We start from the raw sequence: 27,046 nt of genomic DNA, 5'->3' as shown, positions 1-27,046 counted from the left end.
GGGACCCAGGGCATGGCTGTGGTGTCACTGCCATTTCCCATGAGCGGAAGAGGCACAGAAGCTGAACCTAGAACGCCAGTCAGGACGCCGCCTTACCCATAGGTAAAACTCTATCCTTTTAGTAGAGTCCTTTATAAAAGATTTTATTCTTCCATCAGACACTAGGGCGTCAACATCTAAAAGCCTCACAGTTGGAAAGTCCATTACTGTTTCTAAACTCACTTATTCATAATGTAATCGAATCCATTGTCCTTCATTCCATCCTGGGCTCAGGAGGACGACAGATGCCCACCATCTTGTTTAGGTTAGGATTGAATCAGTGACTATGAAATCATCCTCTTGCATGAGAGAATGGGAATCTGGGCCAGGGTATAGGGGATTTGGAACCATTTCTGGCTGACTGCTGCCCTTTATCCAAATGAACCTCTGAGAAGAGACAGATTGTACGGGGGGTCAAATTGTATATCTTTTCATGGTGCTACACCCCTTTTTCTTAATGCCCTCCTTCATGCCTTCCTCTGCCAAACCTCTCCCCTCCATCTGCTGTAATGGCAGACATGGAGCAGAAGTCCTGGGGCTGGAGGGAGCAGGGGGGAGGCAGGCCCCACTTGGCTCTGTTCTGTGAGGGGCATGTGGGAGGGGAGTGGAGAACGGAGCACTTCCCTCTGATCTTGCCTGACTCCCCTGGAGCCTGGGAGGTGGGGGTGTGTCCGAGTGGAGCAGAGGGAGAGCCTGCAGGGGCCCAGGAGCTGGGCTATTTCTGTAACACAGAACACATCTGCAGCCAGGCGCAGAGAAGGTCAAACTCTGGGCGCAGGGCTGGAATGCAAGGGGCCAGGAGGTGGGGAGAGCTGTGGTGTCGCCCCTTCTGGCAGCTTGGAGGGCCCCTGCAACGCCCTTTGGGGAAGGTGGGGCTGGTGGGGTGGGGAGGGACTCCGTCCCTGGTGGTGACAGTGAAGCGCATTGGAGGAGGGTTGTGGCATGGCGCAAAATCCAAATACCTCTTGCGCAGAGGTGGGGAGGAATCTAAGTCCGAGGTATGGGGGCACTAGTTTGCGCTCTCTGCCATGAAAAAATCAGGTCAGGCAAAGCACGGTGTGAAGGGAAGGGAAGGCGAAATCGTGCTGAGGTAGAGGTAGTGAGGCTCAGACAGGCACAGGTGAGTGAGTGTGCACCAGTGCTCAGAGATGCGGACAGTGTGGGGGCCGGCTTACCATGAGCCAGGCAGTTCAGTTGCAGCCCCTTCCAAGATCCTATCTAATTTGTACTTCTAGTCTTTTTCTTGATGAGAACTCCTCCAATTGTGTAAGCTTCAGGCCCCACAAGAGCTGGCTCTGCCCCAGCATCCCCAGGCACCAACATTTTCCCCTGCCCTCATTCCTTTGCTGCCACTGAATTCATGCAGCCCTGTCCTCGAGACATACTCCTCCCAGGGTCTTCCATGCTTCACCCTCATCCCCACGCAAGCCTGTGTGTGCTTTGGGGCTTCTCGGGTGTCTGTTTATAGTTAGAAAATTGCCCTGTTTCAGACCTGCCTTTGTCACAGAAGGACCATCTTGGCTAAACCTGACTGGTGCTTGACCTTTGGCCACCCTGCCGTTGGCTGGCCTTTGCTTTAGCACCTCCAATGAATAATCTGTTGGTTTATGTTCCTTCTTGTGCTATGGGTCCTCCCTAGCTGAACCCAATGGGGACAAGGCTCCTGATGAGAAATTAGCCCGAGAGAGGGGCTTTCGGTCCAGTGGGCTCCAAGGGGCAAGCACTTGCCCGCATTTTCTTGCTGGATGGGTACAGTGCAAGCACTAGAACTTGGGTCTTTTCCGTTAACTCCTGCCCAGTGACGTAGTCCCTGGAATTGACTTGCTTTTCAACTTCCTAGTGTGATGTGACCCAGGAGAAAAATATCCATCTCCTAGTTCAAAGTATGCTAGGGGCAGGCCTCCCTCCCATCTGAGATTCTCAGATGTTGATTATTCTGGCTCCTAAGGATAGGGGGACAGATGACCACTGCAGATGATCACTTGGTCTGAGGTGCATAGTGGCTTAAAAGCATTACAGACTAGATTTAGGGATCGCTAAGTGCCATCTTTTTTTTTTTTTTTTGAAGATTTTATTTATTTGACAGAGAGAGAGAGAGAGACAGTGAGAGAGGGAACACAAGCAGGGGGAGTGGGAGAGGGAGAAGCAGGCTTCCCACCGAGCAGGGAGCCCAATGCGGGGCTCGATCCCAGGACCCCGGGACCACAACCCAAGCTGAAGGCAGACGCTCAACGACTGAGCCACCCAGGCGCCCCGCTAAGTGCCATCTTGATGAAGAACTTCTCTCGGAGCAATTATTAAGCACCCTTTCTTATGTATTAACATGCCAAGGGGCTTTACAGTCAAAATTAGGCCATTGCTTGCTATGAATGAACAGTGCAGGGCAGAGGCATAGATAAGCATGATTACTGGCATTTCCTGATCATATACTCGCTTGCCAACACCTCTCTTAAATTCTCTACTTGCATAATCTCATATAATCCTATGACAAGCCTATGAGGTAGATGCCTATATTATCCCTTTTCACAGATGGGGGAATAAAAGCACAGAGAGGTTGAGTTACTCGCCCAGAGCCCTCTTCAGTCAGTCGCTGGTCGAGCCAGGATTGTAACTGGGGCAGTCTGACTCCAGAGCCAAAAATCTCAAGACCAATGCAGATTCAACTCAGTAAAAATAAACTAGAGGATTAGTTTGTAGGATGATGCATGAGAAGGGAATTTCAAGTTGCACAACTAACATGAAGTGGGAAGAGAGCCGGCTTTGGACTGTGTCCTGGGCTGTAATCCCGGCTCTCCTACTTCCTAAGCCTGTAGCTCCAGGCTACTTACCTGACCTCTCAGGTTCCTGCTCCTTAGGCAGGATCGCAGTACCAACCCCGGGAAGTGAAGCAGAGAATGTGCTTGGGTAGGTGTTAATTTCCTTTTCTTTTCAGTGCCAGTTGTCAAGTCTTCCTGGGGAGGGTGAGGAGTAATGTGGGAATTCAAAATTAATTCTTGTTTCGGGAGGAAAATGTCCAGCCAGTCCTCCAATACCTGATCTTTTGGACAAGCCTTTCTGCCAACCCCATTTCCTACTGTTCCCTCTTGGGACTGCCCAGAATCGGAGGAGAGCCGGACCAGAGCACGGGGTGCCGGGGGTGGGGCGCTTCATGCAGCTCTCAGGCAGCTTTTATCCTTGGGGCCCTTCTTTCTGCATCATCCTTTTTTTTTTCTTTTTTAAAAACAAGGATATTCTCTTGCATAACCACAGTACAAATGAACAGATTTAGGGAACTTAACATTGATGCAGGACTAGTATCTAATATACAGTCCACATTTAAATTTTACCAGTCATCCTAATAAAGTCATTAGAATCCAAATCCAGGACCATGTCTCTTTACTCCCCTCTAATCTAGAAGAATTCCTCAGCTTTTTTGTTTGTTTGTTTGTTTGTTATGCATGTCTTAAGGTTTTTTGAAGAGTGCAGGGACCCTCCCTAGCCCTTTCTGGGCCTTGTCCAGTCTTCCCAGCTCCCTCCCAGAACCCCCCAGCCTCATCCTGGAACAGGGCTGACTAAGGTAAGGGATGGGAGTCCCCTTGTAGGTACAACATTGAAGGGGTGTCAAAATACTCAATTATCAAGAGCAATATTAAAAAAAAATCAAAATTAGTGCCCCAGTTTCATCAAGAACACAGTATCAACAGTTTTAAGTAAAGACAGCATCAAGAGCCGTACTGCTCAGACAACAGGGAAATTCAGTAATACCGATCCGGTTTCTATTTAAAACATGTCATTTTTATCATGGATTGTTTTTTTCATTTTTATTTTGAAAAATATTCCATGAATAAAATATTAATCCATCCCGATCACTGAGTTTTTGGATGCCACTTACATTTCGCGCCCCCTTGCCCTGCAGGGTAGGTTTCTCCCTCCCGTCATCCTATCCTCAGAACAAGGGAGAGAGAGAGAGAGAGAGAGAGGTGGGGCTCACCGGCAGCCGTGGTTCTTGAGCCCTGGCCACAGCAGCAGAGGAGGGAGAGGAGGGGTACAGAGGCCTGGAGCCCAGCCGGGTGACTGGCCTGGAGCCCTCTAACAGCTTCCAGCTGCTTCCACACCCACTAGACTTCCTGCCTTGGGAGTGGTGTTTGGTTGTCCCCCTTCTCGTCAAACGTGTGATCTAATTAGGTCCTTGGATCCTCTCATCTCTAACAGTCTCCTCTCTCTCAACACTGCATGGCTCCCTTTAGTTGATCCTCTGCTGACCCTACATCTGCTGCTGTTTTCATCCATCCTGGGAGCCCCTTCCGGGTCTGTAACTGGCCACTGTTCGATAGCAGGCGCCCGGGGCAGGGTGAGTACCCCGACACCGGTCCACGTTCCACAGTCTGGCAGCGGAGCCTGGGCGGTTGGACACAGGCGGGGTGTCAGCCCCACCACGGACAGGTCTTGTGGCAAAAGGAAAGAGCTGCGGACCCAGGGTCTAGCCTTCCCTCCCATACGGCAGGTGGGTCATCTTGGCCAAGACTCTTTACCTCCTGGAACTTCAGGGTTTTTGTTAAAATGGGAGGTGGTGATATTTGTCGGCCTACCTCATCGGACTGTAAAAGAACCAAATGAGTTAATGATGAGAATCATCAAGGGTTATACTTAATATTTTCCCTTCTATCATAAGACAAATAATCCTTTATTTTTATAGAGACCATATTCAGGTCTGCCACATTCTTTTTTTTCTTTTTTTCCTCTCTCTGCCACATTATTTGACCTGACCCCATGAGAGGTGTGCAGGCTGATTCAGGGCCCATGCTCCTCCCTGCCTTGAACCAGCATTTCTGTCAGACTAAAGCGGGTCACTAGCAAAGCTGGAGCCCCTGCCTCTCCCACAACCCACTGGCCTATATTCCACCACAATGTCAACAGAACGGGTAGGACCCAGGAGTAGCCGTTAGGTTGGTTTGTTTTGTTTTAATATTTCAAATGGAAGTTTTTCTCCTTTATTGAGGTATAATTAACATAAGATAAACTGCCTCATCTATTTAAAGGATAAAATTTGATGTGTTTTGTGAAACTACGAGCACCATTAAGATAATGTGCCTGTGTGCATCACCCCCTGGTTTCTTCCTGCCTCTCGGAAATCCCTCCCTCTGCCCCCCCCACCTCTGATCTGCTGTCACTATAGATTGGTTTGCATTTTTTAATTTCATATAATGGAATCGTACAGTATACATTTTTTATTTGAGGGGTCTGGCTTCTTTCACTCAGCATAATTATTTTGAGATGCATCCGTGCTGTTGTGTATATCAATAATTCATTTATTTCTGTTGCCAAGTCCTATCCCATCATATGGATGTAACACATACATTGTATTCACCTGTTCGTGGACATTCGGGTTTTTTTGTAGTATGGGGCTGTGACAAGCAAGCTGCTGTGAACATTTGTGAACAAGTCTTTGTGTGGACATATGCTTTCATTTCTTTGAAAGGGTAAATACCTAGGAAGCAATGGATTGTATGATAACTATATGTTTAATTTTTTAAGAAACTGCTAAACTTTTCCAAAGTGGATGTACCATTTACATCCTCACCAGCAGTGGATGCGTTCCAATTCACCTACATTCTTGTCAACACTATGATTAGTCTTAATTTTAACTATTCCAGTGGGTGTGTGTAGTGTTATTTCATTGTAGATTCAATTTGCATTTCCCTAATGACTAATGATGTTGAGCATCTTTTCATGTACTTTATTTGACAATGTGTATCTTCTTTGGTGGAGTGTCTGTTTAAATCTTTTGCTCATATATTTTTTTATTGTGTTGTTTGCCGTCTTCATGTTTAGTTGTAAAAGTTTTTTATACATCCTAGATAAAAATCTTATGTCAGTTATATATCTCGCAAATATGTCCCCTTGGTTTATGGCTTACCATTTCCTTTTTGTCACAGCATCTTTTGAAGAGCAGTTTGTTATTTTGGTGAAGTCCAATTTATTGATCAGTTCTTTAAAGGTGGTGAATTTTGTGTCTTGTTTAAGAAGTCTGCCAAGCCAAAAATCACGAAGATTTTTTTCTCCTATGTTTTCTTCTAGAAATCTTATAGTTGTGGCTCTCAGATTTAGATCTTTGTCCATTTTGAATTAATTTTTTATGCTAGGGTCAGAGGGCTTGTTTTTGGGCTTATTTTGTGTTTGGTATATGGATCTCTGCTTTTTCCGGCAACCTATATTAAGAAGGTGGTCATTCCTTCACTGAATTGCCTTTATATTGTTTTGTCAAACCAAATGACCATATATGCATAGGTTTATTCCTCGATTCTCTGTTCTGTTCCATTTATCTATACATGGATCTTTATGCCAATACCACATTGTCTTGGTTACTATAGATTTATAAGTCTTGAAGTCAGAGAGTCTAAGACTTCTAACTCTGTACTTTTTTTTCTAAAAGATTTTACTTTTAAGTAATCTCTGCACCCAATGTGGGGCTCAGACTCACAACCCCAAGGTCAAGAAATCACATGCTCTACCGAGCCGGCCAGGCACCCCTAACTTTGTACTTCCTTTTGGAAGTTTTTTAGTTATTAGAGGTCCCTTGCATTTCCCTTTGAATTTCAGAATCAGCTTACCAATGTTTACAAAGAACTTATAAGGATTGTGTTGAATCTATAGAAAAATATGGAGAGAATTGATAATCTTAGCAATATGGAGTCTTCTGACCCAAGCAAACAGTATATATCTTCTCTTATTTGTATTCTATTTAATTTCTCTCAGCAGTGTCTTATAATTTTTAGTATATAGGTCTCGCACATCTTTTGTCAAATATATTCCTTAATGTTTCATGTTTTTAGTGCTATTGTAAGTAGTTTTTTTTAAAAACACTACTGTTCATTGTTTGCTGCTGGTATATAGAGGTACAGCTGATTTTTCTATATGGACCTTGTATACTGAGCCCCTCCCCCCCTTTTAAGAACTCAATTTAACAGAGCAGGAGCCTGGAAATACTGAGGTGCTGGGCATTTGCATGATATGATAAGCATTTAAAGTGGCATCAGCATCTTTCCCTGTTTTAAGTCAGTAAGTCATTCCAGTAGCAGCCCTGCAGCCTGGCTGTGAAAGGGTACAGGAGGGGGTGGTGTGGTGAATCTGACCCTCCACAGGCAGTGCTCTCCTAGATTTCTGGGGCTATTCTTAAGGCCGGACTAAGTGGGAAAGCAGTGCAGCCCCTTTAAGAGACTAGGGACAACCAGCCATCAGGCCACTGCGAAGGCAGCCCGGGAGATAAGATAAGGCCCCCGGGCTGATTTACGCCAGGGTCCTGAGCCACGGTGGCTGGGCTGCTGATAGACAAACAGGAACCAGGGGTGATAAGGAGGAGGTGCCAGCTCCTAGACCCAGGCTGGCAGGGGGTGGAGCAACCAGCTCACCCACTAGGACCTGAAAGGAGAAGGGGGTATTAATGGTGGGTGTGCCGGGGGAGGGTACTTGCATTCTCCTGTGTATCCTAGAGATTTACAATCATGTTTTTAAAACCCTAATAGACTATACTAAAGACCTTCCATGTAGTAAATGTTCAATAAATATGTTGGTTGAGTTTTTTATGTTCTCTCTACTGATACCTTTATGCTCTAGTAAGATGCTCTGATAAGCATCCTAAGGTTTTGAGACTACCTGGTTTCTTGCTCAAACTAGAAAAATCCTGGCAAGGACTTCCTCCGAAAAGCCCGGAACTGCTCATTTGCACATATCTGCATAGATTTGCATGTGTCCTACATGTAGATACTTTTATGCTGGATTTAGATTTCCCCAAATCAGAAGCCTATTTTTAAAAGGGATAAAGAGGGGATTTGTCTCTACTTATTCTTGCCCACCTTTCATCTGCATCCTCTAAAGATGCAAAAAAAAAAAACAAACCCCAAAAAACAAAACAACATTTTCTGCAGCTCGGACACATAAAGAAGACCACCTGTGGCTGGCATCGTTAATGTAGATACAAGCAACCCTTTGCCCATCAAGGTGTTTCCTTTCTTGGTTTCTATTCCAATTCCTGGTTCCACTCTCCAAAGTCCTGAGTGAGGCAGGGAGTCCTGAAGGCAAAGAAACCCTCTAGCTAGACAGCTTGGAGCGGAAATGCCCAGAAGCCTTCAAGGATTGTGCACTGTTACCTGGACAGAGAAGCTGGAGGCTCGGGCATCCACCTGAAAGCCCCTCCCCGCCATCTCCCGTCCCAGGGCTAGGGATGTGCGGACTACCTTTGTCTGTTCTCCCTCCTCCAGGAGTAAATAAAAATATCATCCCCTCCCCCAGATCCCGGCTCCTCTATTGGCCTGCTAGGCAAATATTTCATAATGTGGGCTCATCCAATTGGGCACCATGCCAGAGCCAAGCGCCTCAGGTTGTGAGTATGCTCCAATCAGGCGGGGCAGCCTGGGTGGGACTAGAGGGCTCTCGCTCTCCACATGGGAGGCCGGTGTTACTCAGGTGGATGGCATCACGGTGGGAGTTGCCGCTTTGCCCAGGACTGGGAAGAGGGGACAGGGCTGTCCATCAGCCAGCTGGAGGCAACCCAGCGCCGAAGGGGTTAAGGCCAGTCCGCCAGTGTGGCTGTTAATGATTGCTACCCACCAGGGACCTGGTAAGTATTAAAGGAAACCTTTTCCCTATTCCTGAGTGTGAAAGGAGTCAGGGCAAGAGCACTTGCAGGGGGACGGCGGAGAAGAGCCGGGGAGTGAGTGGCTATCTGTCGGCCGACTGTTTGGGTGGCTCAGGAACAGGTACGGGACCTAGATACACCCATCCCATCAGCTGGAGCAGGCTTTTGTTGCAACCAGATATAAATTCTCAGCTTGGGGCCAGATTTCGGATCATGCTGTTTATTAGAAGGAAATGCGGAGGGTTGTTTTAGTGCAAGGGGGTGAACCACTTGGCACAGAAGCTGGAGCTACAAACCATTGTCTGCCCTGCCGCTGAGACAATGGTTTTGTGTGGCCACCCTGCATGCACACAAAGCTGGAGCAGCTGCTCTTCCTCCCTCTCTGAGCCATTGTCTCCAGAGAGGGGCTTGGGAGCTCTGGGCAGAAACGCCATCGGCCTCTTGTGGGCCGATTTCCCGGGACCGGGCAAGAGGGAAGGCAGAGAGGGCCGAGCCAAAGAGGCTGGGATAGCTGTGGCTCGCCTTTCATTCTTTTTACTTAGAGTCAGGTGTGGAGAGGTGCAAGGTAGGACGGAACCGGTGGGAGGCGGTGCACGGAGTTGGCAGTAGGAGGGAGTGGGGAGGCGGCTCTGAAGTCCTTAAGAAGACAAAGTTTGTCATTTGGGAGCCAGACAGTCCAGAAAAAGAGGACCAATCTTTTGGGCTCAGGTGTCTCTCGTTCCCTTTCTCTCAACTTCCTATTCAGGTCCCTCCTTCCCTCAGCCTCCAAAACACAAGTGCTCTTTGACCCAGGCACCTCCTGACAAGTCAGACGCACGCCCGGAATGTGCACCAGAGATCCTGGGTTTTTGTTTTTGTTTTTTTTTTTAAGATTTTTATTATTTATTTATTTATTTATTTGAGAGAGAGAATGAGAGAGAGAGAGAGAGCATGGGGGGGAGGGTCAGAGGGAGAAGCAGACTCCCCGCTGAGCAGGGAGCCCGATGTGGGACTCATCCCGGGACTCCAGGATCATGACCTGAGCCGAAGGCAGTCGCTTAACCAACTGAGCCACCCAGGCGCCCTACTGGGTTTTGTTGGAGGGGCACATGGACTTTTTTCAGCTGATGGTGGGGTCTGTGTGTGTGTGTGTGTACTCACACATGCACATGTGACAAAAAAAAAATGAAAGCCTGATCTGTTTCCAAAGCAGAAATGTTGACTTGACCCCCACTTGGCCGGGAACGCTTTGGTCCCCTGCCTCTTTCTTGGGAGGGGAAAAGGTTCGATGACATAATGATGATGTTAGGTGACCCTGGAAGGGTCTGTTGGGTAGGAACAGAGAGCTCCCTGTGCCCATCTCGGAGGCAGATTTGAGAGATAAGGCAAATCCAACCCCCTGGTGGCTGCCTCTGGCTGGGCTGCCCACAGGCAAACAGAAACCAGGCACAATACAGGGGAGGGGCCAGGCCCTGGACCCAGCAGGGCCAGATCAAAAGCAGCCAAGTTTCTGGGCATGTGAGCCAAGAAAGGGGGGAAGTACAAATGGGAGGAGCGGGCCACTTGTTGTGTTCTGTCCTGCACTGAGACAGGGAGCCACGAATGGGCACTGGCCCCCTTCCATGCTCAGACTGCCCGTGGAGCAGCACGGCCCAAGTGGCCCTCCCAGGCAGGGCGGGCTTCCTGGGCACGCACTCTGCACAGGTGCCCCGCACGCTCAGAGGGGCTTGCTTTAGTGCTCTGCTGTCGCCATCCTGACATTCTGAATTTTTGAACAAGGGGCCACGTATTTGTATTTTGCACGGGGCACTGTGAATTATGTAGGTTGTGCTATCCCCAGGCCCAGCCAGGAGTTGCAACCGCAGCATAGTTGCTCACATGCTCCAGCAGGTGTAGGTGGACTCACCTGTTACTCAGGTCTCACTTACCAAGACTGGCTCCTGTCCTGGACAGGAGCAGCACAGCATCCTTCTCCCTCCCCTCCTCTCCACTCCCCTCCTGAAAGCATTCTGTTCCTCCTTGTTGCAGCTTCTGCCTAGTCTTCCTTAGGGGCTACTGCATGGCAGGGGGACAGGGATGGGGACAGCAGTGTCCCTTACCTGATTCCCTCCTTCCTGTTTCCCTCTTCCCTTTCCTCCACCGGCCTCCTCTTTCCCTTACCTGGGCTCTAGGCTGGGGTCTAGGTTTAGGAGTGCCTCTCCCCTTCCTCAGAGATCTTCCTCCCTTCCCTGAACCTGGGTGATTAATGAATGCACTCTGGCACCTACTGCATGTGCTGTTTGCTTAGGAACAGACTGTTTCCCTGCGATTACCACAGGCTCCAGGTCTGGGTGATAGGGCGGGGGTGGGGAGGTACAGGGGAAGGAAGACTCCCACGCCCACTCACTGTCCCTGGTGGCAGTCCTTCTGGCTTTTCCCTGCGTGCTGCTCTTCCTGCTCTAGACCAGAGGACCCTGCAGACCCTGCAGACAGCCTCTTTCCTCTTCTTCCAGCCGGCCTCTGCCAGAGGTTGGCCAATCCTAGAAGGAAAAGGAAGGCAGGGGAGGAACAGGTCCCCCATTCTCCCCTCTTTACCACCTCCCCTCTTCCCATCAGCTGGAGCTGCCGTGTAAATTTCCCTCCAATGCCTCCCCAAGCCTGCCCCCAACAGGGCTGTCAGTAACAATATTTTCAAACCTTGAAGGGGAGTCTTGATGCCTATGATTTAAAAATGATGGATTATCCAAATTAATTTTGATGGGGCTTTGAAACGTATCATTTGACTTAAAATTTTTTAACTCTGTTGTTGGTGGCCGCAGAGGCCCTTCTTCTTGGTTTAGCTGAGGACTAGAGGGGCACCTGTATCCCCTGAGGACCCTGAGCACAAATCAGCTGGTGGACAAACTGCATTGGAAGTAAATGTTTCAGAGGGTCAAAAAATATTAGAGCTGGAAAGCAGCTTGCAGAACCTCCAGCCCCGTGCTGTCCAGTAGACTAGACTGTTCCACAACAGTGGGACGTGCTAGAACTGTCCTGTCTGATGTGGTCGCCCTAGTTACTGTGCCCATTGAGCCACACAGCGAGATGTGACTAGCTGAGGAACTGAAATTTTAATTTTATTTCATTGCCATGAATTAAAATGTAAATCGCCACCCATGACTAATGGCTGCTGAATCTGATGGCACCGCTCTGGAAGAACACTACTTGTTTTATGTGATTCCTTTATTTTATTAATAAATATAACCTCAGCTATTTGCTGAAAAATTCTTATGTGCCAGGCATTTTCCTCTGTGCTTTAAATTTGTGATCTTGTTTAACCCAGCAACTCCGGTGTCTGTCCGTGTTACAGATGGGGAAACTGAGACCCAGAAAGGTAAAGTGATCGGTACTGGTCAGCCACAGAGACTCCGGACTCCAATACCACTGCTCGTACCCTTTTCCTTAAGGCTAATCCACACGCTGTCCATTCTTTGTCTCCGTGTGACAACTGTCTTCAACAGTTCTCCAAGTCCTTTCCCTTCCAGACCTCACCTTTCCTCCCTGGGATGACAGAGCAGCTCGCTACCGTTGTCCTCGGTCCACAGCGGGGGAAGACGGCAATGACCTTCCCTAGGTCAGCCGTTTTCTGGCTGTTTCCACTGGTGGCCTGTGTTCCCAGGCTCCCTTTGGATCCTCCCTACAGCAGACAGCAATCTGGGGAGATTCCTCTGCCCTCAGAGCCCTTGGCAAGCTCCCCAAGTACATGGCAAGTTCCAGGCTCCTCACTCCTGGTAGAAGGAGGTGTTCAGAATTTCCCACAATCCATCTGTGTTCCCCCCCCCCCCCCCCCCCCCCCCCCGGCCCCGTGCCCGTTACTCCCAGTCTAGGAGAGGAGCAGCTGAGCCCTCCCTGGGGGACAGGGGCAGACTCAGCCCCCCCCCGCCGGCCCCGGGGCAGCTTAGGGGCAGTACTAACACTAGAGCTTTGCCATCCCACCTGCCTGTGTCCCCCTCGCTCATGTGACTCCCTGAGGTAGGGGGGCTCCTTCCCCCAGAAGCAGTTGTCCAGGCTCCTGCTCTTCTGCTCCCATTGATTTAGTGCTCTCCTCATCCCCAGACAAAGCCCCCCGCTTCGTAGACTCTTATCAGAGTCGGCTGGCCACTTGGGAGGGGGAGGGAGAGGAGGGGCCACAGAGCAGATGGAACCTGCCTTCACATCCCCCCAGCAAGAGGGATTGGAAGCTGAGCCCTCCTGCCTCTCTCACTCACAATCCAAATATCCCAAAGCACAGTGGCACATGTCTGCTCCTCCCACCGCGGGGGGGGACCACAGGCCTGCCTCTGCAACCACCCCATCAAACAGCCCTCTGCTCCTGCCGAGTGTCAGGTGTGGGCCCAGGAGGAGCAACAGAGAAGGCCCAGGCGGTAAGCAGCCCTTCCATAGCTCTGCACCTAGACAGCTGCACCTAGACAGACTAACGTTTATGGGTCCCGAGGCCTATAGCCCATGGGGTTCCGAGTGAGAGGGTTTGTGGCTTTCATCCTCATGTTCTTGGAGCTGGTGTCTACCCTCTGAATCATGCAGCAATTTCCCTCTTCTTTCCTGGAGACAAGGAACTCAGGGTGGACAAATAGCAGGAACTTTGGCTTCTCTCTCCTGTGGCTGTAGTTGGAGCGATGGACCTCAGCTTCCCTGACTGGGAAGTGGGCCTTGCCTTCCTCCCAGTGTGAGGACCAGACCACGGGAGCTTAACTTCTTCCCCTTGTTCCATACCCCTTTGTCCACCTGTATTGTCTACTTTGGAAGGCATACTTATGCCCATGGTTTCATTGTGAAAGCGAGGAAGCTGAGGTGCCAAACAACTTGACCCTCACAAATTGCTGGATTGGGAGCTGAGAAGGCATTCGTAGCTTTTGAGGGTGTGGAAGGCGGGACGTCAGCCTGGTTGCATTGCTTTCTGAGCACTTACTTTGCAGAATTCTTTCCCGTGGGGCGGGCTGGGCTGGGTTGGGTGGGGTGAGACTGCTCCCTGAGGGGCACCAGAGCCAAATCTGCTGTGCTCGGAACAAGGACAGCTGGTTCCAATGACCTTGCAGAGGCCCAGAAGCAGACAGCTGGGCCGCCTCAGCTTCTGAAGGGTAGAAGTTTGGGATTCAGCTCAGAGCTGGGAGAGGGGGTAATTCATTATTGCCCTGTCCCTTTGCCTCTTGGGACCCTTGCTGACTGTTGGGAGAAGGCCACTTGGGGGCCGAGGGAGGAGCCTGGGGCCTTCCCCTGCCCTCATCTAACTTAGCTGGGGCCACTCAGCAGAGGAGAGGAGGAAAAGGTAGAGCCAGGAATTTAGCCCTTCCTTCATTTCCTTCCCCTCAGCAGGGAGCAAAACCAAAGCCTGAGGGCCAGGAAGGCAAGGCGCCCCAGGGAGCTGGGTTGCTCCAGTTCTCCCTAGTTGGGTCCAGGGTGTGAGACGGGAAAAGCCCCTGTGACCACTTCTGGGCCCCAGAATCACAGATCTTAACACTTGCAAGGGCCATTGGTGCTCTGAGAGTTCAGGCATGGCCGTGCCAGGAATGACATTCGTCAACCAGAAAGGGCGCCAGCCTGGCCTCTCGGAGGGCCCTGTGGTATCTCCGGATGTCCATGAGGTGGGGGGGCCTGGACGCTGGCCAAGAGGTGGGGCAGAGGGCACTGGAGAGGCCTGGTGCAACAGCTCTTCACCAACCAATAAGAAGAATTTCAGCATTTTAATAACTGGCATGGTTATGCCGAATACCTGTCCTGGTTATCTTCATTTTTCAGAAGGCAAATGGAATTCCATCAAGTAAAATAGTTTGAAGACAAGCTAATCCAAGCTGGGGTATGGGAGCAGCATGAAGAGTCCCCGTGATGTTGCCCTGAGTGATAGTCACTATCCCCCCCATGCCCCCACACGCATACACACACACTATGAAGGGTGACCCAGAATACAGAGTACACAACCTGCCTACCCTGCTGTCTGAGGCTACTTTCCAGGCCCAGGGCAGGGGCTAGGGGATGATACAGTAAGAGACCAGGGAAGGCCACGGGGTTGCGGGGTGGGGGGAAACCCAGGTCTCGCCCCTGGATTTGTGATTTCCATCCCTTGGCTACTGAGCCAGCTCATTGGCTTCCTATCTGAGGTGGGGGCCGAGCTCTGGGTGAACGTCCCCCAGCATTCCATAACTGGCCAGAAAGGAAGGTAAGGAAAATGACTTGGGACCCTTTGGGGCGGGGCTGGGGGTTGTGAGGACAGGCAGAGTGAGGCAGGAAAGGGGGCGGCCCGAGCCTTACCTCCTGGACGCTCAGCCTAGTGGCCTGGCATTTTAGGACATCCCAAGCTTGCTTGGGGGGGGAACACCCTGTTCTCGACGTGTTGGGAATTACTGTGGCATGGGAGGGGGAGGGTACAAGGGTGGAGAGGAGAGGAGAGAAGTAGTGCAAGTGTGAGACTGGCAGCTGGGTCCCCAGAGCCCGCACAACTGGTACTTTGCTCTGTAGGCGGCACAGGGAAAAGAGAGGCCGCCGCGTGCAGGGGCTCCTTTCCCCCTGCGGATATTGAGGGGGTCACCAGGGCCTGACCTCCTCTGGCCTCTTCTTGTGTGGCAGCGGCGGGGGAGAAGTTGGCTAGGGCGGTGAATTTTTCCCTGGGAATGACCAGGAGCGCTCCCGGAATCAGGCACGCGCGCGCGGTTGGAAATGTCGGCCGAGCTGGTTCTCACTGGGACAGAATGCTGGAGCAGATAAAGCTCCCTGAAACGAATGATGCGATCCAGAGGGGCTGGTGGGGGGCAGGAGCCAAAGTTCTCCTACCTTCCCCTCCTCCATCAGCAGCAGCCGTCCCTGGAGTGCGGACAGTCCCGCTTGGAATCTGCTGGCTGGGGAGGAGAAGGAGGGAGTGTGAGGGCTGGGCCACGGACAGCTCAGCCCGGGTCCTCTCTCCCTGTAATGAGCTGTGATGCCAGAAGCCAGAGCGCTCTCAGGATGGGGAAGGCTCGCCAGGGCTAATTCTCTGTCAGCAGATTCTCAGGAGCCATGGAAATGAAGCAGCTTGGTGTCCGCCGATAACCAGGAGGCCCAGAGGGTGGAAGGAGTTGAGCGTATTTTTCTAGTCATTCCATATTGATCACGGTGGGAGCTCCGGGTGTGCGGCCTGGGTGTGTGGATGTACACGTGTGTATATGTGCGCGTGCGTGGGCCTGCCAGGGGTTGTGAAGACTCGGGCTGAATTTGCTGCTTTTGTGTTTTGTTTTGTTTTGTTTTGTTTTGTTTTGTTTTGCTTTGAATATGCTGCTTTTGACTGCGTTGTGCCAGGGAACCCTCCAGATAGAGGCTGATTCTTGGGGAGTGTGTTTGGAGACAAATTAGCACTTGGTGGGCTCTGTGCTGAGGCTGTCGCTAGGACCTAGAGGCTGAGAGTATCTGGAAGGAGGAAAGCTTGAACTAGACGGGGAGAGTTAACTAGATGGAGAGATGCTTGCGAAGTGGAGAGGATTGGCCTCTGTTCTTTGTAATTTACTGGTCTTGGCACTTCTGGAATGCGGGCCCCCTGCACGTGCATCCCCCACCCCGTATATCGCCTTCTTACCCCGTATATCGCCTTCTTAGGCCTGACACGGTACGGTTTCATTTTCTAGCTCCTGCACCTGGCATAGTTCTTGATTTGTTTTTAAGCAAAATAGTCATAGCCATTATCTCTTATGCATAAAACATTGCAGCTAGGAGCGCCTGGGTGGCTCGAAGGTTAAGCATCTGCCTTCGGCTCAGGTCATGATCTCAGGGTCCTGGGATCGAGCCCCCACTTTGGGCTCCCTGCTCAGTGGGGAGCCTGCTTCTCCCCCTGCTTGTGTTCTCTCTCTGTCTCTGTCAAATAAATAAAATCTTTAAAAAGAAAGAAAAAAGAAAAGAAAGTTTACAGCTATTATTTCATAGAATTAGAAGGTACCTCATTTGCTCATGAGAAAATGAAGAGCCAACGAAGTCAGGTCACACTGCTAATTCATGCTGGGTCTTGGACTGAAAGCCTGGTCTTGCCAAATCTCTTTTCACTGATGGCACTGCCATTGGGGCCACCTTCATAGGTCCAGCGGATACGGTGACCACCTAGTAGGCGACCCAGGACTTTCGGGATGTCCCTGCTCCAACACAAAATCTCCTTTACTGCTTGAGATGCTACCCCTCTTTGGGTGGAATCCAGGAGGTCCTTTTGGAGATGAATTTGTAACCCTTTGTCCCTGAGAAATGGAAGCCTTTGACAATCCCCCCCCCCCAAAAAAAAAGGAAAGAAGAGAGAAAAAAAAAAACTAGTTATCTAGCCTTGTTTTCCTTTTTAACTGTTGTGGGCCTGGGAAGTTCTTCCTGATGTCTAACCTAAAATGAAAATCTATCATGCTGTGCAGTTTAGTGGTGAAGGAAAAGGAACCCAGCTAGACATTCGGTGTGCCTGAACCCTGAGGGTTTCCGAGCGCTCACCAAGCAGGGGAAACCCCTGAGCCTTCATTCCCTACCCCCTTGTGCTGGCTTCACTGGGCGCGGGAGAAGTAATTTAACTTACAACTTAAGCAAAGCCTGTGGGAGGCCCCTGAGCTCAGCTGGAAGAGAAAGGGGATATTTTTGCCTTCTAGAGGAAGAAAACTCATTTTCCCAATGCACCCCCACCCCCTCCTCCTGTGCAGATGAGCTTAATTTTCTTCCCCTCTTAATGAAGATGGATCAAAGCCAAGCTATATATTCAAGGGGGAGCCAGGCAGGGGAGCTGAGTGAGGGGGGGGAGGGGGCAGAAACAGAGCTTCTCTCATGGAGAGGAAGTAATTAATTTTAAGAGAGAGCAAAGATAGGGAAGCTCTTGGTAATAGAGTGTCGAACTCCAAATGCAGGTGGCTAAAAATTAAGTCAGAGCGTGGAGAGTTTCTTTTGTTTGCTCATTCATTCACTCCTTGATTCAACAAATATTTATTAGGCACCCACTGTGCACAGGCAGAGACCTCAAGCTGGCATCAGGAGAGGGCCCAGATCTTCATAACCATAGCAGGGCTCAAGTAATTGGACTGGGACAGGGAGAGGTCGGATCTGGCAACCGAAGCCTCTTGTCACCATTGGCCGAAGTACCACGAAATGGTTGAATGTATCAACCGTTTGGATTTAGGATTCATTGCTTTGTTGACCCCAGCTGCATCCAACCAGCTTGTCCCATCACGGGTTAGGTAATAATGTTGTCCATTTGCTTTTCCATTCACTGATTGCACTGTTCTCTGACTGAGTTCTGACCTCAAGCCAAAAAATTAGATTAGCCCTTCTCCTTTCATTGTCTGTTGTGATATAACAACGGACTATGAAGACAACAGACTGCTTAGTGCTGCAATAAGGAACCACGTTGATCAGAAAGGATTCTGTCATCCAAAGACAGAAATGGAATGATACAGAAAGCCGGAGGGACTGAAATTTGACATCAAAAAAAGCACATCTCGGCAGCAGAAGGTAACAGTGGGTCTGGAGCCTCCCTTGCTAGAACCCTTTATTAGCAGCCAGGGCACTTAATGAGATTGATTGCAGAGTGAGCTGGCCTGGAGGCAGGGGGATGGCAGACATGACCTTCAGAAGGCACTTGCAGTCCCAGGACCCTAAGACATGGAGGGCATCAGGAAAAAGAGAGGTCTGACCATCTTCGGCCCCCGGAGAGTTTGGGGAACTTCGCCGTGATGCAAACCTCCTTGCCCCTGAGCAGATCTGACAGTCGCCAGCTGGGATTTATCATATGGCATCTGGGAAGAGTTTCAGAAGTAAACACATGGTGACCCCCTCTGAGCCTTGTGAGCCGCCCTCTTCCTCGTGAGCTTCAAGAGGACACTTTCGTTCAAGTTCACCTGAGCAAAGAATCCAGGACCTTGCCACCAGCTCTGGCTCCATGACACCCACGCCCATGGGCTCCACGTGCCCCTCAGCTGGACCCCGGGCAGAGGGCCCACCAGCTGGGGCTGTGTCTTAAGGGAGTGTGCTGGGGACGCCGCACAGAAGCCCTGTTCACTGAGCCCCGGCTACACAGAAGTCTGGGCAGGCTAGGAGGCGTGGGGAAAGTTAATCTCAGCTTCTAGGCAGCGGCACGAGTCTGGAGCCTCATGGAACCCTTGTGCCCACACGATCAGAAGGGTCTCTGAGAAGCACGTGGATTGCAGCCCAGGGCCCTGCATGCCGGGCTGGGGGTCGGGGAGGCAGGCAAGACTGCTGTCCTGCAGGTTGGGCTGGCTGAGTGTCTGCCGTGCAGATGGGAATGCAGCCCCAGACTGCTCCGCCCGCCAGGCTACTCTGTGTCCTCAGCTCCGAGAGGTCGGGCTACCTGGAAGTTGTACACCTGCTCCGCTCACGCCTGCCTCCCCGTGTCAGCATTTTCTCCCCGGGGATCTGAACCGGGACGATATCATCCCTGCTCCCTTATTCTGCCTCCGGCACTCAGACGGCAGCCTTGGGGCTGGATGCTAGGAAGCCACGGGCCCCCCTGGGGCACCTGGGCACCCCCTACCACCACCCGGGGAGAGCCCCTCCCCCTCCCCCAGCCCCGGAGCCAGCCGTGCCTGCCGCGTGCCCTGGGCTCGGCACCAGCCCCGGGGACTGGAGGACTTACTTCTCAGAGGGATGGTAAGAGCAGGGTGGCTGGCAGGTCCTCTGAGGCTGCCGAACAGGGAACAGAGCTGCCAAAAGGATGTTGAAGTTTCGGGCTGATCGCCGGGTCAGGTAGGGAGCTCTCCTATGGACTGCGAGCCGAGTTCAGTGAGCAGGCTGATTGGCAGCTCATCGGGCGGGGGGCTCAGAGGGGGCGCCGTGCCAGCCCTGACCTGGAGAAGGAAGAGGAGTTAGGTCAACGGCTGCTGCATTGCAGTGCTTGTGAAGGGGAAGCTGTTTTGAAGTGGGTAGTGCCGGGATGGGGAGAGGACGTCATTTGTAGGTGTTGCTGGGTAGGAGAGTCTGGGGCAGGGAAAAACTCGCTGTACCTTGAGAGACCGGTGCCGGCTGACAGCAGGCTGTGTGTGTGCTTCTGTGTGTGTGTGTGTCTGTCTGTCTGTCTGTACCAGTGCTTGCCAGGAAGGTTCCAGCAGTTAGCACAGGGAACATGTAGTGCAGAAGGGGGGCTGGGGGAGGGGGCGTGGGATGTGGGGAGCAGGCGCTCTGTGCCACTGGAAAAAAGCAGAGATGTTGGCACCTTGAGGACCTTATTTTCATAGACTGCTCACCCCCTGGCCCCAGATGGGGGAGAGACAGGGATGGGGGTGACTGGAAACAGCTACCCTTCCTTGCAAAGATCCCCTGCAGTTAAGTTGAGGAGAGCATCCCTGTTGGAGGGAGGAGGGAATAAAGTTTGAGAAGTGGGGGAGCAGGTGAGCAACATGTTGGAGTTGCAACCCAGGCCTGGCAGACACTGGCCAGGTTTAGGGTCCTGGCCGGCAAGCCAGAGCTGCCAAACCCAGGTTTCTATAGACTGTGGCCACTGCCCCGCTAGGCTTCTATCTGCCACAAGCCTTCGGATTTGATCTGAACATGGCTGGTTTGGAAGCTGAAAAAACACCCTTTGATATTCTCCTTAGCTTCAACAGACAGCCCAGGGCTTGGGATTCCTGGACTTTTGAAAGGGGGCAACGAAAGGTTACTCGCTCTTGGAGCTGAAGGGACCAAGCTAGGCTCTCTTTCCTCGGGTACCAGCTGATCTGCCCCTTGCCAAGCAACCCTGGCTGTTCATTTTAAGGATGCTCAAGTGGCCTGGTGTTAGGACCCCCAATCTTTGTATGGCCTCAGCACACTCTGTCCACGTGCCTGCTTCTTGGGGTGGACTGAGCCTGTCTCACAGTATCTCTCAAGAGGGATGGGTGAAGAGGACCTTAAAACTCATCCAGCCCCCCAACTGGCTGAATGCTTGAAGTCTATAACATTTTTGCCAAGTGGTCCCCTGCTTGCAGAATCCACCTCAAGTGGCTGCCATTTGTGGCTTAGACTCATGGCACCAGCGCCCCCCCCAAGTTCTATGTGCTACTTTCCTCCCCTGTCTCCCCACAGAGTCACTGGGAAGCTAGCCTGACATTCAGCCCAGCCAGAGGGCCATGGCAGGACTTCCCAAAGGAGCGTCCATGGCTCTGCTCCCCATCTGCCTCTGCACAGACCCTGCTTCCTGGCGGGCTGTCCTCCCCACAACCCACCCCACTCCCAGGCCACAGCAGTCCTTAATTAGATCTGACTGTTGAGCCGGCACTAACCTCAACGCCTGAAGCCCCTGATGCCTCAGCCACATCTCAGCCCCTCAGACGCAGAAAACCTGGACTCCCGAGTGTAAGTGGGTCCCAGCCCAAGCTCAGGAATGGAGTTTCTTGATCTCTGGTTTTACTTAAAGAAAGAGATGGTACATAAAACAGGAGAGGAAGGAGTCCAAGGTCACAAGACAATTTTTTCAGCAGATAATGAGTGAGCAGTTTTTATGTGGAACACTCGCCGGAGCTGTTCCTGGGAGAGGACCTGCCACACACGAAGTCTTGGCCCCCACCCACATACACACCCAGGGTCCCCACTGAAGGGCTTAAGTGGGGCTTATTTCCAGCCTCGGGGATCTCCATAAGTAGTTAGCACTGACTAGTAAAAGTTGTCTCCCACCCCCCACCTGCCTGAACCTGCTTTTTCTACCGCCCAGCCCTCCCTGCTGCCTCCCCAGACCCCACAGAGGACAGAGGGACCATCTTCTATGTGGTCACCCCTCCCCGTCACTGCCCAGAGCCCGCCCACCCTTTGGCTTGTGTCTCTGTCTTCTCCACCTTTATCACAACTTCTGCCTGTTCTTTGCCCCCACAGCCACAATGAACGACAGAACACGTTTCTACATCCAGTGACTGGCCAGGTCCCAGAAGAAAACAACAAATTTAACTTGAAAACGTACGTCTGCCTCCCCCCCCCCCAGCCCCCCGCTGGCTGCTTGGCCTTTCCACCCCCCTCACCCTCCCACCCCCACACTTTGCAGCTGAGAAGGGTAAGGGAATGTGTGGAGAGCAGAGGGACGTAGGGTCTCTAACTCCAGTTGTGAGGAATGGAAGCTTCTGAGGGCCCTCGGTCTGACTTGACGCCCTCACCCACTTTTCCCAGCATCTCCAAGATCTCAGGCTGGTGCCTCCCCCAGGTTGAGCTGGAGGAGAGAGACAGGTCTGAGGTGGGCCTATCCCCCAGGGGCCTTTGAGGGAAGTGCTGAGGGAAGCTGATAGAACCCTGAGAGCCAAATGCAAATTCCTCTCGCTGTGGATCTTGGCTCAGTGCAAGAAAGAAAGGGGGAAAAAAAGATAATTAAATGACTCCCATAGTCCACTGAGCCCTTGTGTCTTCTCAATTAGAAGGAAAAGGAGTTCCAGAGTCCTAAGGTCTAGGTTTTTTACATAAATTTACAGGAAAGAAAGAGGAGACTGTCCAAGATTACTGGCATGTGGTCTCAGAAGAGCAGAGGGAGCAGCTGAAGTGATCTCAGTGGGTGGCAGGGTGGGGAATAAGGGATGGGGCTTTTCCATTCTTCTTGGGTTTTGACTAGTCTCTTTCTTCTCTTTTGGTCAACCTGAAATCAGATCGGCCTTGGACATGTCCAGTAAAGCAGGTGGAAAACGCCCGGCTATCACCAACAGTGACGTATCCAACCACAACATGGTGTCCGAGGTCCCCCCAGAGCGGCCCAGCGTCCGGGTGAGTCTAGCCCCCAAGGCCAGCTGTCCGGCGGGAATCCTAGGAAACATATGAGCCTGTCCAGCTGTCTTCACAGGCTCTACAGAGCAGGCGAGGTGGGGCAAGAGGAGAGGAGAGTGGGAAGGGAAGAGGGGTCAGACCAGAACCTTGTAGAAGACTGATCTCTAGACCAGGGCTTCTCAGCCTCGGCACTATTAGCATTTGGGGCCAGATAGTTCTTTGTGACGTGGGACTGACTGTCCTTTCACTGTAGGATGTTGAGCAGCATCCTCTGCCTTTACCCATTAGGTGCCAGTAGCACCCGCCCTGTGACAACCAGTGTCTCTAAACATTGTTCAATGTCCCCTGTGGGGCAAAAGTGCCCCCTCCCCGCCCATGGAGAACCACTGATCTAGGGGGACGGCAAAAGAGGAATAATTCGTAAGGGATATGGCAATCAAGAGCTCAGAAAGGAAGGAGCACCTCAGGAGGAAGAAGTAACCCAGAGAAGAATGTGGCATAGAGGTCGAGTAGGATGAGGGCTGAATGTGTCCCTGGGTTCAGCACTGGAGACCCTGACCAGTGGTGGGCTGAGGGCAGAAGGCAAGCCGGAGAGGGCTAAAGAGGAAATGGGCGGGGAGACAGAGAGACGATGACGAGTCGGGACTAGTCGTCTAAGAAACTAGACAGTAAGTGGTGGTATAGTCATACAATGGAGCGCGCTCCCAAAATTAAACTGGACTAGAGCTATATGTATTAACAAGGACAAATCTTGAATATGTAATGTTGAGTAAGAAACAAGTTGCCGAATATGAAAGATGTGATATCATGTATGCCAAACGGCCTCCATGAAAGCAATACGACATATGTACAGGTAAATTTGCAGTACGACCATGTAACCATGGACAGGCAGACTAGTTCTGGGTCAGCGATTGCCTCTAGGAAGGAAGAAATGAGATTGAAGAGTGGCTCAAGGGGAGTTTCAGTTCTATTTGTCACGTTTTATCAGAGGAAAAAACCCAGCACATGGTGGTGATTTATTCTCTACTTTTCTGAAATATTTGTAATATTGGAAAATATATATTTGTAAAGAAACTTGACTGTGAGGGGGAATGTGGGACAGGGGACCGAAGCTAGACAATATGCAAGATGGCGGGAGGTCTTCTTGGTCCATTTCATTTTGCTTCAAGATGGGCAAGCAGGAGGGAAATGGCCCAGTAGATAGGTTCAGGAGGAAGGGGGACAGCTGTGAGTCTCATTTCCATGGAGACAGGAGAAGTCAGATGCAGAGCTGCTGTTAGCCTGCATAGGGAAGGGGAACTCCTCCTGAGCTGCAGAAAAAAAGGTATGTGAGGCTTGGAGGTGCGAGTCTAGGAAGTTAAAGACAGTCCCATCTGATAGCCTCACCTTCTACAGGGAAGTAGGAGGTAGGGTTTTCTGCAGAGAGGAGTCGGATGGCTAGAGAGGCGTTGGGGCTGGAGAATACGCCCAGGGTTTGGAGAACAGGACCAGAGATCAACAAGGGGCATGTGAAATATTGCGTGATAACGTCGAAGGGTCATCTGAGGTCATAGACTTGACTCTGAGTGGCTCCAGTCCACAGATGTGTGGGGTTTTCCTCCAGCACCGCTCCTAGGCTGGCTGGGAAGGCAGGGAAGGTAGATGGTTGGATTAGCCTAAGGTGGGGCTAATGGCAGGAGGAAGCCGTGGCAGAAAGTTAAGGGGGCGAGGCATGGAGGGGTAAGCTGTGGGAGCAGCTTCTAGCCTGCAGAGCAGAGGTGAAGCTGTGGCAGATGACCAACCGAGGAGGAAGGGAAGGATTTGGGGAGTTGCTTATTCTTCGGGTGGTTGGGTGACTTCCACAGGTGCCTCATCTCAGCCTTTGTATGTGGATTTTTACTAGTAAAGTTTAGAAAATAATTGTATTCCCCAGTTTGGGGTGTGCCTTATGATAAAGCCCAATTTCTTCTTTCCTTCCTTCTGCAAGTATGTACGAAGTGCTTATTGTAGACAGATACCTTGCTGGGCTCTGGTGATGAACAGACCAACAAGACTCAACTTCCTCCCTACAAAGAGCTCAGAGTCTGGAGAAGGAGCTGGAAGGCCAACTGCCCCATTGCAGTGTGACAAACTTTAGACCGCACAAATGGACAGAGAAGAGGCACAGCTCACACTGTACCAGGGGGCCCGGGAGATTTTGTGGAGTTGGGGGCCCTGCCCTGGGCTTAAAGGATGAGTTGGGATTTGTCAGGGGACAAGGGAGATGGGGCTCCCCACATCTCCTATGTGAGAGCAAGGTGAGCAAAGGCAGGGGCATGGCAGAGGACCACCAGGGGTCTGGCGAGGGACCTGTCCGGTAGAGGGGCATGGGCCCGGCAAACCCTACAGACCTGTCCCTGGGTGCTGTGCTAAGGAACTGAATTCCCTTCTAAGTGATGAGAGGTAGTAAGAAATGTTAAGAGAGCATCGTGATGGCACTGTGTTTTAGAAAGGTAACCTTACTTCGTGGTAGAGGGTGCACAGCAAGAGGATATGAGGGCCTGAGGGGAAAGAACAGATCCGAGAACCATTAGGAACATAGACCCATCTGCCCTGCGCAAATGTCATATAAGGAGCGGAGGAAGGAGGGAACCGTGTGAGGCAGTTCAGAGTTCAGGTCTGGGCAACCGGGTGGATTGCAGTACCATGTGCCAGGTGAGAAATACAGAGCATCGGGCTTGGTTAGAAAGGGGATGAGTCTGGCTTTGCACTTATTTAGTCCTGGTTGGACAACCGGCTACGAAATGGGCCGAGGCTAGGAGACAGCACTTAGATATGGATTAGAGAGTTTTCAGAGTACTGCTGGTAGCCGAGGCAACGGGTATAGATGAGCTACACGATGTAGAACAAGACAAACAAGAATCTGAAGTCTGGTTGAGGTCCACCAAGAGAGTAAAGGTGGAGCTTGAGAAGGAGCGGCCACAGATGGAGGAAAGAAGAGTTTCCAAAAGAAGAGCTTCCTAAAGAAGAGTTTCAGGAAGGACAGAAATGTCAGTGTTATCCAGTGTATTAAAATGGCCAAGGACTGAGCAGCTTTAATTCAATGACATTGCAATTGCCACTTGAGGAAAGAGGTGGAGGGGGGTTAGGAGTAAACGTGAGGAGCAACCTCAGGACTCTTCCCAGGAGCCTATTCCTGCGGAGGAAGGGAGGGAGAAGGGGGAAGGTGTTACCTGAGGGCCGGCAGGGGACTGGCAGGGGATGTAGGGTTGGGGGGGGCTGTTCCGGTGGGTGTGGCCACGTGAGAGAGAGGGAGAGCTGGTGAGGGGGAGAGGCGGACAGAGACAGACTGATGCTTTAAGATGGCGAGAACTGAGCATGTTTGCTCAGGAGAAGCAGCTAGTGGAGAAGGAAAGGTTGAAGACAGATTTGAGAAGAGATTATCCATGGAGCAAAGTCTCCGGAAAGGGTGGGTGGAACGTGTTAGCCTTGAAAAGGAGGATGACATTGGAGAGAAAGAGGCGACAGTGGTAAGGACAGTAATTTTCTAGGTCAAAGGGTGTGAAATTGAGGAAGTGCCTGTCTGATAACCTGGATCATCTCTGTGGAGCAGAGCTGGGTCCACTGCGGGGAGGGTGTGCGGGCGCTTGCAGGGCTCGGGGGAGGGGGAGGGCAGGGAGTGGAATGAGGGGGCTGGGCCGGTCCGAAGTTGGGGGCGGGCAGGGGCTCTGCACTGGCCTCACCCGTACTGCAGTGTGTTCTTCCTCCGGCAGATCTATAATCATAAACCATAATCTGGCCATGAGTGCAGGGAGGGGATAATTTGATTGCTCTGGGATTCTGAGTTTTAGAGAGGCTCCAGCTCTGACAACAGATGGGCTGTTTGAGAGTGCAGCCCCAACGAGGAGCCTGGGCTTCCTAGGGAAATAACCACAACGAAGATGTGGCTGACGGGTCCAGAAAAAAAGGGAAGGACTAAGGAGCTGGGGATTCCAGTGGAGTAGACAAGCTGGAGGTGTTGAGTAATGGAGTGAGAAAGCCCGAAGGAGGGGACGGCGTCAGGAAATGGGAACACCAGAATTGAAGATGTTAGTGGTGGAGGGGCGTGGGGCCGGCCAGGTCGCAGATGCAGCTGTGGGAGTGAGTTGCCAGGGTAGAAGTGAATGGTTTGGGGATTGAGGCGGTCACGGTACTGTAAGTTTAGGGCACTGGATCAGTCCTCATCAAGGGCAATGCCACAGGGATGGCCAGACTTAGAATGAAGAGGATGATTGATACTGGAATTCTAAGACTCTGAAGGAGTGATCTAGAAGCTGACAGTGATGAGAAGGGCTAAACAGTAGAAGACCAGGGGTGCTTCCAGAGAGATTGTTGCCAGAATGTGGAAGGATGACAGTGTCCATGTGGCAATAAGGAGCCAGGAGAACACTTGTGTGTCCTCCCTGCTCTGTGCTATGTTGGACATTCAAGAGTGAGCAGGACTCCCAAGAGGATGATGATGTAGGGAATTTACTGGCATTTGAGTGGGTTCCAGAAAGCATTATGAAAGGGGTGGGGAGTCAGGACAGTCGAAGAAAAATAGCCCAGGAGTGAAATGAGAATTCTTATTTTCTCCTTAAAACAACAACAACAAAATCCACACCGCTGTGAGACAGGTCGGACTATTATTCTGAGCCCCATTTTAGAGATAAGAAAAAGAGTCCAAGGATTGGAAAGCTGTGCCCTTGAGTTAGGAGCAGATCCAGGAGTCACACCTGGTCCTCTTAGGGTGAGGACACCCCAGGCGCGGGG

General features: G+C 51.3%; 1 protein-coding gene across 3 annotated transcripts in view; it reads left to right on the top strand.

Annotated features, from left to right (window-relative positions):
- PLEKHA6 (pleckstrin homology domain containing A6) overlaps positions 1–27,046 on the top strand; it is a 136,574-nt gene that overhangs the window by 70,702 nt on the left and 38,826 nt on the right. For all 3 annotated transcript variants that reach the window (XM_073884442.1, XM_073884441.1, XM_073884440.1), the window contains exons 4-5: positions 21,428–21,508; positions 22,183–22,297. In XM_073884442.1, coding sequence (XP_073740543.1) covers positions 21,428–21,508; positions 22,183–22,297 — 196 coding nt within the window. The remainder of the gene's footprint in view (positions 1–21,427; positions 21,509–22,182; positions 22,298–27,046) is intronic.

Source organism: Callorhinus ursinus, unplaced genomic scaffold (genome assembly GCF_003265705.2).
Source record: "Callorhinus ursinus isolate GAN/ISIS: 27379988/994484 unplaced genomic scaffold, GSC_fseal_2.0 scaffold57, whole genome shotgun sequence".
Classification (NCBI taxonomy): Eukaryota; Metazoa; Chordata; class Mammalia; order Carnivora; family Otariidae; genus Callorhinus; species Callorhinus ursinus.
Note: the sequence above shows the minus strand (reverse complement) of the source record. Positions and strands in the feature narration are given on the sequence as shown.